This window comes from Mobula hypostoma, chromosome 12 (genome assembly GCF_963921235.1).
Source record: "Mobula hypostoma chromosome 12, sMobHyp1.1, whole genome shotgun sequence".
NCBI lineage: Eukaryota > Metazoa > Chordata > Chondrichthyes > Myliobatiformes > Myliobatidae > Mobula > Mobula hypostoma.
In genome coordinates this window covers 98,372,040-98,387,008 of record NC_086108.1, presented here as the reverse complement: position 1 = coordinate 98,387,008, position 14,969 = coordinate 98,372,040, and the positions used below count along the sequence as shown (strand labels likewise).

The window sequence follows — 14,969 nt, the reverse complement described above, 5'->3', positions numbered from 1 at the left end:
AGGGCATGACTTAAGGATTGAAGGGTGCCCATTCAGAACAGAGATGCAAAGAAATTTTTTTAGCCAGAGGGTGGTGAGTCTATGGAATTTGTTGCCACAGGCGGCAGTGGAGGCCAAGTCATTGGGTGTATTTAAGGCAGAGATTGATAGGTATCAAAGGATTAACGGTGGATATGCAATGGCAAGCATTTAAAGGTTGCATGGATGAACTACAACAATTGTTCATCCCAGTTTGGCAAAAGAATAAATCAAGGAAGGTAGTGCACCCGTGGCTGACAAGAGAAATTAGGGATAGTATCAATTCCAAAGAAGAAGCATACAAATTAGCCAGAGAAAGTGGCTCACCTGAGGACTGGGAGAAATTCAGAGTTCAGCAGAGGAGGACAAAGGGCTTAATTAGGAAGGGGAAAAAAGATTATGAGAGAAAACTGGCAGGGAACATAAAAACGGACTGTAAAAGCTTTTATAGATATGTAAAAAGGAAAAGACTGGTAAAGACAAATGTAGGTCCCCTGCAGACAGAAACAGGTGAATTGATTATGGGGAGCAAGGACATGGCAGACCAATTGAATAATTACTTTGGTTCTGTCTTCACTAAGGAGGACATAAATAATCTTCCAGAAATAGTAAGGGACAGAGGGGCCAGTGAGATGGAGGAACTGAGCGAAATACATGTTAGTAGGGAAGTGGTGTTAGGTAAATTGAAGGGATTGAAGGCAGATAAATCCCCAGGGCCAGATGGTCTGCATCCTAGAGTGCTTAAGGAAGTAGCCCAAGAAATAGTGGATGCATTAGTGATAATTTTTCAAAACTCGTTAGACTCTGGACTAGTTCCTGAGGATTGGAGGGTGGCTAATGTAACCCCACTTTTTAAAAAAGGAGGGAGAGAGAAACCGGGGAATTATAGACCGGTTAGCCTAACGTCGGTGGTGGGGAAACTGCTGGAGTCAGTTATCAAGGATGTGATAACAGCACATTTGGAAGGCGGTGAAATGATCGGACAAAGTCAGCATGGATTTGTGAAAGGAAAATCATGTCTGACGAATCTCAGAATTTTTTGAGGATGTAACTAGTAGAGTGGATAGGGGAGAACCAGTGGATGTGGTATATTTGGATTTTCAAAAGGCTTTTGACAAGGTCCCACACAGGAGATTAGTGTGCAAACTTAAAGCACACGGTATTGGGGGTAAGGTATTGGTATGGGTGGAGAATTGGTTAGCAGACAGGAAGCAAAGAGTGGGAATAAACGGGACCTTTTCAGAATGGCAGACGGTGACTAGTGGGGTACCGCAAGGCTCAGTGCTGGGACCCCAGTTGTTTACAATATATATTAATGACTTGGATGAGGGAATTAAATGCAGCATCTCCAAGTTTGCGGATGACATGAAGCTGGGTGGCAGTGTTAGCAGTGAGGAGGATGCTAAGAGGATGCAGGGTGACTTGGATAGGTTGGGTGAGTGGGCAAACTCATGGCAGATGCAATTTAATGTGGATAAATGTGAAGTTACCCACTTTGGTGGCAAAAATAGGAAAACAGGTTATTATCTGAATGGTGGCCGATTAGGAAAAGGGGAGGTGCAACGAGACCTGGGTGTCATTATACACCAGTCATTGAAAGTGGGCATGCAGGTAGAACAGGCGGTGAAAAAGGCGAATGGTATGCTGGCATTTATAGCGAGAGGATTCGAGTACAGGAGCAGGGAGGTACTACTGCAGTTGTACAAGGCCTTGGTGAGACCACACCTGGAGTATTGTGTGTAGTTTTGGTCCCCTAATCTGAGGAAAGACATCTTTGCCATAGAGGGAGTACAAAGAAGGTTCACCAGATTGATTCCTGGGATGGCAGGACTTTCATATGAAGAAAGACTGGATGAACTGGGCTTGTACTCGTTGGAATTTAGAAGATTGAGGGGGGATCTGATTGAAACGTATAAGATCCTAAAGGGATTGGACAGGCTAGATGCAGGAAGATTGTTCCCGATGTTGGGGAAGTCCAGAACGAGGGGTCACAGTTTGAGGATAGAGGGGAAGCCTTTTAGGACCGAGATTAGGAAAAACTTCTTCACACACAGAGTGGTGAATCTGTGGAATTCTCTGCCACAGGAAACAGTTGAGGCCAGTTCATTGGCTATATTTAAGAGGGAGTTAGATATGGCCCTTGTGGCTACGGGGGTCAGGGGGTATGGAGGGAAGGCTGGGGCGGGGTTCTGAGTTGGATGATCAGCCATGATCATAATAAATGGCGGTGCAGGCTCGAAGGGCCGAATGGCCTACTCCTGCACCTATTTTCTATGTTTCTATGTATCTGAGTAGCCAGGGCATCAAAGGTTATGGTGAGAAGGTGGGGGAGTGGGACTAAATGGGAGAATGGATCAGCTCATGATAAAATGGCAGAGCAGACTCGATGGGCTGAATGGCCAATTTCTGCTCCTTTGTCTTACGGTCTTATGGATTTTTGAGTTCAAATCCCACTTCAGGGATATAATCCAATTAACTTTCGGGATGTTCTGGTGAGGGAGTACTGCTGTTGTGATTATGTCAGTTTTAAGGTGAGATTTTGAATTGAAAAGATCCTGTGACATTTTTTTCAAATCAACCTCCCACACTGTCCTGGACAGTCCTTTATACCTCAACCAACATCACTTGTTACTCTTTGCTACCTGCACAGTTTCCCATGATAGGTGGAGCAAACTGGGTCTTTTCTCTTTGGAGAGAAGGTAGTTCAGAAGTGACTTGATAGAGGTGTACAAGATGATATGAGGAATGTGTTGAGTGGATAGCCAGAGACTTTTACCAAGGGCAGAAATGACAAATATGGGCGGGGGGGGCATAAATTTAAGGAGGTGGGAGTAAAGTATGGGGGGGGGGGTAATGTCAAATGAATGTTCTTTTGCAATGAGTGGCATGTGTGTAGAATACTCTGCCAGTCTAGTGGTTGATGCAGATACAGTAGGGACATGAAATTAAATCAAATCAAGTTTAATTAGCATTCAACCATACACTGTTACAGCTGAACGAAACATAATTTCTTTGGGACCAGGGTGCAAAACATACACAGCACACTCAAGTTCAGCACGGGCCCCCAAATCCTCAAGACCGCCTGCAGGGGCACCATCGAGAGCATCCTGACTGGCTGTGTCACCACCCGGTACGGGAACTGCACCAACCTTGACTGTTGGCACCGCAGAGAGTGGTACGGGCAGCCCAGCACATCTGTGGATGTGAACTTCCCTCTATTGGGGGCATTCGTAGCAGCAGGTGCAGAAAGAAGGCCTGGAAGATCATCAGGGACACCAGTCACCCCGACCATAAACTGTTTCAGCTGCTTCCGTCCAGCAAATGCTACCGCAGCATTACCTCAGCATCAGTCCTGCTGAAGGGTTTCAGCCGGAAACGTCGACTGTACGTTTCTCCATAGATGCTGCCTGGCCTGCTGAGTTCCTCCAGCATTTTGTGTGTGTTGCACAGCATTAAAGCCGGGTCCAACAGGCAATGGGACAACATCTTTCTACAAGCCATTAGACTTTAAAATTCACATGTCTGTACTTTGCAACTTAGTCATAACGCAAGATTTTTACTCCCTCATGTTGTGGGATGGATGAAAGATTTAAATAAATTCTAATTCTAAATAGCCAGCAAAAAAAAACATGTTTAAGAGGCTGTTAGCTAGGCCAAGATTAGTGTGAGGACTGACTTTCGTTCCAAATGCTGTTTGCTTGCTTTTTTTTCCGCCTCTGCACATTGGGTGTTTGTCAGATTTTTTTAATGGGCTCTTTTGGGTTTCTTGTTTTCCGGCTGCCTGTAAGGAGACGATTCTTGTTTAATGTATACATTCTTCGATCATAAATATACTTTGAACTTTGTTAGGTGCATGAATGAAAGAGGAATGGAGGGCTATGTGGTAGACAGGTCTTGGAATAGATAAAAGTCTTGGCACAACATCATGAGCCGAAGGTCCTGTGCTGTGCTGTCGTGTTTTATGTTCTACATTACAAAATTGATCTCATTTCCGATGTGTCTCATTAACTGTGAAGTATTCTGCAGCCTGAATGTCCTTTACAAAAGCAACAAAAATAATGTAGATAATAATCACATTGTTTGCTTTTTTTAAAATCAGATAACATGCTCTGATATGTCATTAACATGAAATATTAAATTGTTTTCTCTCTCTGTAGATGCTGCCTGACCCACTGAGCATTTTCAGCATTTTGCTTTCATACTTCCTGAATTTTTTTTTGTACAGGAACTGTAAAGCTCAGGCTAGCAGCAGAATAATGAAAAGAGTGGGCAGTTTTTATGGTGTAATTTCTAAAAATAACATGACTCTTTGTTAAATATGTCAATTTAAACTAGCACAAACATTATCCATTGTAATGCCTTGGGTTTCTGCCTTTCCCAGGTGATGCAAGACAAGATTATTTGTCTTCCGAAACGAACTTCGCACTATAACCTGCATCCTGTTCCAAACCAAACTCTGGTCAACATTTCTTCCAGTAAATACACAACACCCACCCCGTCACAGACACCGATGTCAGCTTCTACCAATGAAATGAAAGGGTTGAAGACTAACCTTGACCTCCAGCAGTACAGCTTCATAAACCAAATGTGCTATGAGCGGGCCCTGCACTGGTACGCCAAGTATTTCCCCTATCTCGTCCTGATACACACCCTGATTTTCATGCTGTGCAGCAACTTTTGGTTCAAGTTCCCCGGGTCCAGCTCCAAGATAGAGCATTTCATCTCAATCCTGGGCAAGTGCTTTGACTCTCCCTGGACGACCCGCGCTCTCTCCGAGGTCTCTGGCGAGAATCCGGAGGAGAAGGACAGCAAGGGCGGCGAGGTGAACAATGCGGCCAAGGTAGCGCCAGGCCTGTCTGTCTCGGAGGGTAATCTGGCCAAGACCCAGTCGCTGCGCTCCATCCCCGAAAAGATAGTGGTGGAGAAACCAGCTGTAAGTGCCCTGGACCAGAAGGAAGGTGAGCAAGCCAAGGCTTTGTTTGAGAAGGTCAAGAAGTTCCGACTGCACGTGGAAGAAGGAGATCTGCTGTATTCCATGTACGTGCGCCAGACCATCATCAAAGTCATTAAGTTCATTTTCATCGTGGTCTACAACAGCATCCTGGTGTCCAAAGTCAACTTCATGGTGGATTGTGAGGTCAACATTCAGGAGATGACTGGCTACCGTAAGTTTTCTTGCAACCACACCATGGCACACTTGTTCTCTAAGCTGTCCATCTGCTACCTGTGCTTTGTCAGTGTATATGGCTTGACCTGCCTTTACACCCTCTACTGGCTCTTCTACCGTTCCCTTAAGGAATACTCCTTCGAGTACGTCCGGCACGAGACAGGCATCGACGACATCCCCGACGTCAAGAACGACTTTGCTTTCATGCTGCACCTCATCGACCAGTACGACCCCCTGTACTCCAAGAGGTTCGCCGTCTTCCTCTCCGAGGTGAGCGAAAACAAACTCAAGCAGCTGAACCTCAACAACGAGTGGACTCCGGACAAGCTGCGCCAGAGACTGCAGACCAACAGCCAGAACAGGCTGGAGCTGCAGCTCTTCATGCTGTCCGGGCTGCCCGACACGGTGTTCGAGCTGACCGAGCTGCAGTCGCTGAGGCTGGAGATCATCAACAACGTCACCATCCCGGCCACCATCGTGCAGCTGGAGGGGCTCCAGGAGCTCTCGCTGTACCAGTGCTCCGTGAAGATCCACAGCGCGGCGCTGGCCTTCCTGAAGGACAACCTCAAGGTCCTGAGGGTCAAGTTCGACGACATGCGGGAGCTGCCCAGCTGGATATACAGCATGAAGTGTCTGGAGGAGCTTCACCTCCAAGGCACCCTGAGCCCCGACCTGTCCAAGAACATCACGCTGGAGTCGTTGCGGGAGCTCAAAAGCCTCAAAGTCCTGTGCATTAAGAGCAACCTGACCAAGATCCCGCCGTCCATCGTTGAAACCTCCAGCCACCTCCAGACTCTGTGCATCCAGAATGACGGCACGAAGCTGGTCATGCTCAACAGTCTGAAGAAACTAACCAACCTGGCAGAGCTGAGCCTGGTGCACTGTGACCTGGAGCGCATCCCCCACGCTGTGTTCAGCCTGACCAGCCTGCAGGAGCTGGACCTGAAGGAGAACAACCTGCGGTCGGTGGAGGAGATTATCAGCTTCCAGCACTGCCGCAAGCTCGCCGGCCTCAAGCTGTGGCACAACAGCATAACGTACATCCCGGAGCACATCAAGAAGCTGACCGGCCTGGAGTGCCTGTACTTCAGCCACAACAAGATCGAGGTACTGCCCTCGCACCTCTTCCTGTGCAACAAGCTGCGGACACTGGACCTGGGCCACAACGACATCCGTTTCATCCCGCCGGAGATCGGGGTGCTGCAGAACCTGCAGGACTTCTGCATCACGGGCAACAAGGTGGAGAGCCTGCCTGATGAGCTGTACTTCTGCAAGAAGCTCAAGGTGCTGAGGATGGGCCGCAATAGCCTCTCCATCTTGTCGCCCAAGGTCGGCAACCTGGCACTACTGACCCTGCTGGAGCTGAAAGGCAACCACTTGGAGGCGCTGCCCCGGGAGCTGGGAGACTGCCGCTCGCTGAAACGCAGCGGGCTGCTGGTGGAGGACACCCTCTTTGACGGGCTGCCTTGCGACGTCAGAGAACAGATGAGGGCGGAATAGAGTGGAAGGTGACCCCCGCACTAGCCCGGCGCTCCTGGGTGAGTGCAAGCAAGAGGCAGTCCTGATGAAGGGTCTCGGCCCAAAACATCGACGGTTTATTCCTCTCCATAGATGCTGCCCCACCTGCTGAGTTCCTCCAGCGTTCTGTGTGTGTGTGCGTGTGTGTGTGTGTTACTCTGGATTTCCAGCATCTGCAGAATCTCTTGTGTTTGAGCAGCCACCTTGTCAATGTTAAGTTTTGTTATCGCTTCCCATCCAGTCGAATTCACCAGCATTATTTTTAACATTAACCTCATATTTTAAAATGCATTATTTTATACATATATATATATATATATATATATATATTTTTAGCTGCGCCCATGTGAGACAACAGATGGAATATCGCGGTTGGTGTCTCGCTTCTGCTGGGAATAATGTTACTGTGCATCTTAACTGTGCCACGTTTTTTGGGAGCGCAGGAGGAGAGGTGTTGACGGGTGTCTCCCAGCCTTTAAATATAGGTAATATTTATGATATCAGGATTTCAGCACTCAGTAAACTGTTGGGTGGTTTTATCCAAACTTATTTATAGAGATAAAATAATAACTTGGGAAAATAACGTGCCTTTTGGAAGGGCTTTACCTGACAAAGCTGCCCAAGAAGATGCAACGTACCAGAAGGTTGAAGAACCCCGATCAGAATCAGAGTCAGCTTTACTATTACTGACACATATCTACAAATTTGTTGTGCTTTGTGGCAGAGGTACAGTGCAATATATAAAATATACTATAAGCTACAATAAGAAATAATCAAAAAATAAATTAGTAGTGCAAAATGGTGAGGTAGAAGAGGTCAAGAGTTATAAATTATAAGAAGTGCTAAAAAGTAGTGTAAAAGAGAGCAAAAATAGTGAGATAGTGTTCATGGGTTCATAGAGCATTCAGAAATCTGATGGCAGAGGGGAAGAAGCTGTCCCTAAAATGTTGAGTGTGTGTCTTCAGGCTCCTGGACCTCCTCCCTGATGGTAGCAATGAGGAGAGGGTATGTCCGGGGTGTTGGGGGTCCTGAGGGCTGGATGCCGCCAGGAGAGAGTAAAGGGTGAGGTGGAAGGGTATAAGGGTATAAGAAAAGGCATGGACAGAGTGGATGTGGCAAAGTTGTTTCCCATGATGGGGGAGTCTAGTACGAGAGGGCATGACTTAAGGATTGAAGGGCGCCCATTCAGAACAGAGATGCGAAGAAATTTTTTTAGTCAGAGGGTGGTGAATCTATGGAATTTGTTGCCACGGGCAGCAGTGGAGGCCAAGTCATTGGGTGTATTTAAGGCAGAGATTGATAGGTATCTGAGTAGCCAGGGCATCAAAGGTTATGGTGAGAAGGCGGGGGAGTGGAACTAAATGGGAGAATGGATCAGCTCATGATAAAATGGTGGAACAGGCTCGATGGGCCGAATGGCCGACTTCTGCTCCTTTGTCTTATGGTCTTAAGATAGTGAGATAAAGGTTTCCTGGGCAGATCAGTTGCTTGAAGCACTGCTTGGAAAGGAAAGAAAAGCCTTTGCACTCGAGGTAATGGGGTTGCATGACCCAGGCAGGGAGGTTCCAGATTTAAGGCAACGGATCGGATATCGGAGAGGAGTCGTGGAACTATATATGTATTTGTTCATCTAGAGAGTAGGGGGCTGGGTTTACTGGAGCTCACTTCCTGTACAGCAACAAATCTCAGGGCTTATGTCTCAATTCTGGCTTCTTCCCCCAGTCCTTTCTGGTCCTCATGAGGGGTCTCAGCCCAAAATATTGATCCTGTCCATTGATGCTGACTGACTTGCTGCATTCCTCCAGCATTTTGTGCATGTTATTACAGAAGGTGCTTGGACTTGGAACGAAGAAACGCCTCACGCTAGAGCTGGGAATGGGAAATTAGTGTGAATACCTGTAGGGGGCGCAGTCAGTTTTTGCGATTCCTGTGACCCCAGAAGGGACGTTGGGTGGGATAGGAAGGTTGGTGAGGGCTGAAATAGAGGCTGTTGGGTGAGGGAGGGCCGCAGTGGCAGAGAGTTGGAAACAAGCTGCTGGAGGACCCAGCAGGTCGAGCAACATCTTTGGAGGAAAAGGGGTGGTCCACCTTTTGGGTTGAGATGCTTGAATTATGGAAATTGCGGAAGGAGGGAGTGGATGGATGAAAGAAAAATGGAGGACTATGTGGGAGAGAGGGGTTAGATTGATCTTGGAGTGGGTAGGTTCATCTGTGGTGGGAAATAAATAGTCAACTTCTCGGCCCAAAACATCGACTGTTTATTCCCCTCCATAGATGCTGCCTGTCTCGCTGAGTTCTTCCAGCATTTTGTGTATGTTGCTCAGGATTTCCAGCATCTTCAGAATTTCTTGTGTTTACCATATACTTTTGTATGTGTACAAATTAATTTAGTGTATATAGACAAATGTTTTATTTGTGGGGAAGAGGACAAGTTAGCATTTGGTCTTTGGTTACTAGTCCTGGGATCGGTCCCTGCTTATAGTTAAAAGAACGAACTGCTGGACGAACTCAGCAGGCTGAGCAAGTGTCTGTTGAGACGGAGGCCCTGCATCAGATGCAAAACATCAACCATCCCTTTGCCAACGAAGAGCGGTTTCAAGTCAAAGCCCTGACTGACCGTCTGCCTGCACAGACTCTGCCACGTTCTTGTGGCAGCTCGTTAGTTGCTCCAGGCTCCAGCATCTGCAGTCTCTTGTAAGCCCTATTGTCATGGAGCACTACAGCACAGAAACAGGCCCTTCAGCCCATCTAGTTCAGGCCAAACTATTATTCTGCCTAGTTCCATCGACCTGCACCTGGCCCATAGCCCTCCGTATCCCTCCCATTCGTGTACCTGTCCCAATTTTTCTTAAATGTTGAAATTAATCCCACATCCACCACTTCCACTGGCAGCTCCTTTCACACTCTGACCTCCCTCTGAGTGAAGAACTTCCCCCTCATGTTCTCTTTGGATAATTCACTTTTCACCCTTAACCTATGACCTCTAGTTGTAGTTCCACCCAACCTCAGTGGAAAAAAGCCTGCTTGCGTTTACCCTATCGGTACCCTTCAGAATTTTGTAGTGATTCTGTCAAATCTCCCCCCATTCTGCTATGCTCCAGGGAATAAAGTCGGAACCTGTTATTCTGAACCCGTGTGTCATTCCTGTGCATTCACTTCAGCTGAATGGGGAGCAAGGGAGCAGTCGCCCTCTCACACGTTTTCTGTCACCGACGACGAGCAAAGTCGCCTCCCTTTTTGACGTTTGTGAATGCGAGCTTGCTGCCTTGTTGCAGCTGCTACAGCGTGACGGAGAGATGCAAGTCATTGTGAAGGATTGACGTTTGACACCCACCCCCCCCCCCCCCACCGGCTCCCCACCACTGATATTGTACCTTGCATGCACCTTGACCCTAGCAGTCAAAGTATGCATGTGTTTTTCCTAGAAAGCGGTCCCTACATATTGAACCATGTTTCCCATTGACCAATTAATTTTAATTTCAATAGCCTTAACTTGTTCCTGGCTTACAGAGAGCTTGTAATGGGTGCGGTTTGCACAATAGCCACAAGTGACTGCAGATCCTGGAACATGAGTTTTCTGGAAGTCAGTGCTAAGGTGATAGTACAGTCGTTTCGACAGCAGAGGGTGCAAAGCACCCATCATTGGCCTGTACAGCCCCAGTGTCAAAATGAAGCAGGAGCCAGGAGCGGGTAAGTAATGACGGCAAATGATAATAAGGGTCTCAGACATGAAATATTAACGCTCCCTCTTTACATGGACGCTGCCTGACCTGCTAAGGTTTTCCAGCAAATTCTGATTTTGTTAAAATATTGAGAGAAGTATTTATGGAGGAAGTGTCACTTTATTGCCTTCGGTTACTGAAGGAATGTCAACTCAATCACTGTTCCAAAAGAAAAACACTGTAGATGTTGATTTTTAAAAAAACACAGAAAATGCTGGAGATAAGCAACAGTGTGGACATGATTTGTGGAGAGAGAAAAAAGAATTAATTTTTCACTTATTTACTTGCTGCTCATTACACTGCTGGCATGTAGAGCAGCAATGAAGGTCCTCCATCTCTGGAGGTGTTCAGGGCTTCCTTCATCATGTCAGTAGCTTCGTCTTAGTTTTCACAAGAGTTAGCCATGCAAGAACTGGGTGGAGACTCAGGAATACCATCGCACACAGATGTAGAAGGATTCTTCATTGCTGTCTCTGTAACAATTTTGTTTGACCACTCAGGTTGTTAGCCCTGAGCTGAACCCCCGAACCTGGAGGACCAGTGGACCACTCTCAGTCTGGCCTCTACCCTTTGACCTGTTTGGCATGGGTGACCCCTTCAAGAGCCAAAGCATAAAGTGCTGACTCCAGCCAACAAAGCTCTTCTGGTTATTGAGGCCCACAAGCCCCCAGACCCAATGACAAGGTTGTGGTCCTTTGGAGGAGATAATGCTCCAGGTGGATAAAAATGATCAGAGCTGAAATGTTAACTCTGCTTCTCTCTCCACAGAGGCTGTTAGACCTGTTTTTTTAATTTACAATTACATTAATCATTTGCTTCAAGAAATTAGGTAGATGTTGAGCTGGTTTTCAGATGAATTTAGCTGGATGATTGGTCTGAATGTCATGTTCTTATTTCTGTAATATATCTGATGTCATTCCAATTTTTTTACGTAGCGCAAGAATGCATGTACTTAGCTGCTTTAGTCCACATTGTGGTAGTGTGGGTAAAACCACTTTTTCTTCACCTAATGGCGAGAAAATGGATTACATCTTCAAGATAATGACGAGTGTGTTAAATTACATTTAGACAGGTACATGGATGGGTATGTGTTAGAGGAACATGGGCCAAATGCATGCAGTTGGGCAATTTGACTTGGGCGAGATGGCTAGGATCTATGCTGTATAACTATGACTCAAGGACTTTCTCTTTGCATCCCTAAATCCCGATAAAATCCACAACACATTCCTTTATCCTTTAAGTGAGAACTCCAGATGATTTTTAAGTGGCATATTAAAGCTAACAGTCTTGTGTATCAGGATATGCTCATTATAAAAACAGTAGGTTCCCAGGGTCAGATTGATATTCCATTATTCCTTCCCTGGGTTCTTCTGAATTAACGACTTGTTCAGAACAAGTGCCTGCAGTGATATATACTCAGTACCACTTCGTTAAGTACCTCCTCTACCTAAGTAGCCACTGAGTGTATATTTATGGTCTTCTGCTGCTGTAGCCCATCCACTTCAAGGATTGACATGTTGTGCTATTTGAGTTACTGATGCCTTCCTCACTGGATGTTTTTTTGTTTTTGGAACCAGTCTCTGTAAACTCTAAAGACTGTTGGGTGTGAAAATCCCAGGAGATCTGCAGTTTCTAAGATACTCAAACCTCTCCATCTGGCACCAACAATCATTCCACGATCAAAGTCACTTAGATCACGTTTCTTCCCCGTTCTGATGTTTGGTCTGAACGGCAGATGAACCTCCTGACCATGTCTGCATACTTTTATGCATTGAGTTGCTGCCACATGATTGGCTGGTTAGATATTGGCATTAACAAGCAGGTGTACCTAATAAAGTGCCCACTGAGTATAGAGGCCAGACCCAGTGAGGGTGGCAGATATGCTTACCTGAAGGACATTATTGAATCAGGTGGCATTGAAGTCAACCAAATCCTTTCATGGTCACTCTTCCCAAAGTTCCAGATCATCAAGTTTGTTGTCATTTAAGTATATACATGTATATCATCAAACGAGATATTGTTTCTCCAAACCTAAAGCACAGTAGTACAAATAAAACACATATAACGCACATTAACTTAGGACAGTAAGGATAAAATATAGTTGAATTACACATAAGTAAACAAGGGTGCATAAATTAAATATTGTAATGTACAGAACAGATTAATCAGTGACACTTCGAATGCGATGCGGCAGGGAGTTCAGAAGCCTAATGGCCTGAGGGAAGAGACTGTTTCCCATCCTGACCGTTCTTATCTTTATGCATCGGAGTCTCCTGCCTGATGGTAGAAAGTTAAAGGATGCTGGATGGGTGGGATCCTTAATAATACTAAGGGCCCTGCGTACTCAGCGCTCCTGATAAATGTCCCTGATAGGTGGTAGGACGACCCCTTATAATCCTCTCAGCCATTCTCACAGTCTTTTGTAGGGACCTCTCGTCCAATGCTCTGCTGCTCCCATACCATATGGAGCTGCAGCTTGTCAGGACGGTCTCAAAGGTGCTCCTGTAAAATTCAGTTAAGCTGGGGAGGAGGGAGATGGGGAAGCTTCACTTGTCTCAATCCTCCTAGGATTTATGTACTTACTCGAGTTCTAATTCCCCACCTGCTGTGATGAGGTTTAAACTCGTCTCCAGATCGAGTGTCAACCCCTCAGGATACAAGAGCAGTAGTTTAGCCCCAATGCTATTAACGCTTTATTGTCAACACTGTCTGACCCGTAGTTCAAGGTTCAAAACTGTTTATTGCCATTCTTCTTATACGAGAAGGAGAACAAAATGATTAATCCTGGATCTGATACACCATAAAAACACATTAATCATAAAGAACACAATGTAAAAACAATCCTATGAAATACAATGTACATTAACTGTTTGAGTGTGGCCACATATAAGTATGATTAGCCTACATAGACTGCCTATACATACATGCCTGGCACCAGCTGCTCATACGACCATCTCCCACCTGCTCCCACGGCTTCACGTGACCCTGATCTGGGGGGGGGGGGCACTACACCTTGCCCAAGGGTGACCTGCAGGCTAACGGAGGGAAGAAGCACCTCACAGCTCCTTTGATAGAGACGTATCTCCACCCCGCCACCCTCAGGAAGCGGAGTCCAGAACTAGAGTGAGACAGAAAAGATTTTAAAAGGGACCGGGGTCGGGGGGGGCAAATGTTTCACACAGATGGTGTGAGTATATGGACTAAGCTGCAGAGGAAGTGGATACAATTGCAACATTTTGAAGGCATTTGAAATGTCCCATAGTTCGGTAAAGTTTAAAGCAGGGGTTCCTACCTTTTTGTGCCTTGGACCAATACCAATAAGCAAGTGGTCTGTCGACCTCAGGTTGGGAAGCCCTGATTGAAAGGGATATGGACCAAATGCAGTCAATAGTACTGACTCAATCCGACAACATAATTGGCACAATGGGGTGCCCAAAGGGCCTGTTTTCACCCTAAAGGTTATTGGTTTGTAATTAACATAATTAACTAGTTGGCAAATTGAACTCTGGGTTGTAAATCTGTAACTAGCCGATGAAAATTACCACTCATATATTACTCATATAATGGCGTAGGTCCATCACCCCTACTGGGGCATACACCACCGACAGCGGCTTGCTCGAATCCTTTGTGCTGGGCCAACCTTTCAGCTTGTTTCCAAGTGCAGCCCATTTTCATTGATCCTTCCTCTCCCAGGGATGAGGTCTTTGGAGCTTCGGTTGGCATCTCTGTAGCTCTGGGTTTTTACAGGATGGGGTTGCTAGCCCCATGCCCAAATCTCCTCGTTTGGCGGCCGGGCTTGGCACTGTCCATGGCAGAGTTCCATATAATACCACCTGGTAAATATTTTATCATGTCTTTCCCAAGGCACCAAAATGTCACTCACTGAGGCATGAGAGAGATTCGTCTTAGAGGGTAGCATTAGTAGATTTAGGATATTTACAGGCCATTGTCACTGATTTCATAAGGATCTCCTGAAAGCCAGAAGAAGCTGTAGGAAAAGTGGGATAAAACCGAGGGCAAACCTTGTGGATCTATAATAACAAGTTTGTGCCAGAGTTAATGTTCTCTTCCTTTGTCAGTTATTGCAAAGATAATGGAATAAATGTACTAATGGCAGTGTGACAATGGCTCTTCAGAAGGATGGCGTGTAATGAAATTCCATATTAAAAGGGCTTTTACAGTCAGAAATAAGATTATGCTTGAAACGAGACCCACGTAAGACCATACACCGTAAGGTATAGGAGCAGAACTAATTCTGCCATCAAGTCCGTTCCTCCATTTCATCTTGGCTGCTCCATTTCCCCTCTCAGCCCCAATCTCCTGCCTTCTCCCCACATCCCTCAATGGCCTGATTAATCAAGAACCTATCAACTTCTGCCTTAAGTATACACAATGACTCGGCCTCCACAGCTGTCTGTGGCAATGAATTCCAGTGATTCGCCAGTCTCTGGCAAAAGGAATTCCTCCTCATCTCCATTCTAAATAGAAGTCCCTCTGGTCGTAGACTCCCCCATTTTAGGAAACATTCTCTCCACATCCGCTCT

General features: G+C 46.1%; 1 protein-coding gene across 4 annotated transcripts in view; it reads left to right on the top strand.

Moving 5' to 3' along the window:
* lrrc8c (leucine rich repeat containing 8 VRAC subunit C) overlaps window positions 1-14,969 on the top strand; it is a 96,698-nt gene that overhangs the window by 76,422 nt on the left and 5,307 nt on the right. For 3 of the 4 annotated variants that reach the window (XM_063064685.1, XM_063064686.1, XM_063064683.1), the window contains one exon: window positions 4,400-13,361. In XM_063064685.1, the coding sequence (XP_062920755.1) occupies window positions 4,400-6,685 (2,286 nt within the window). In that variant the 3' untranslated portion in view covers window positions 6,686-13,361. Of the gene's footprint in view, window positions 1-4,399; window positions 13,362-14,969 lie in introns of those variants that run through there. The other variant, XM_063064684.1, reaches the window with a different exon arrangement.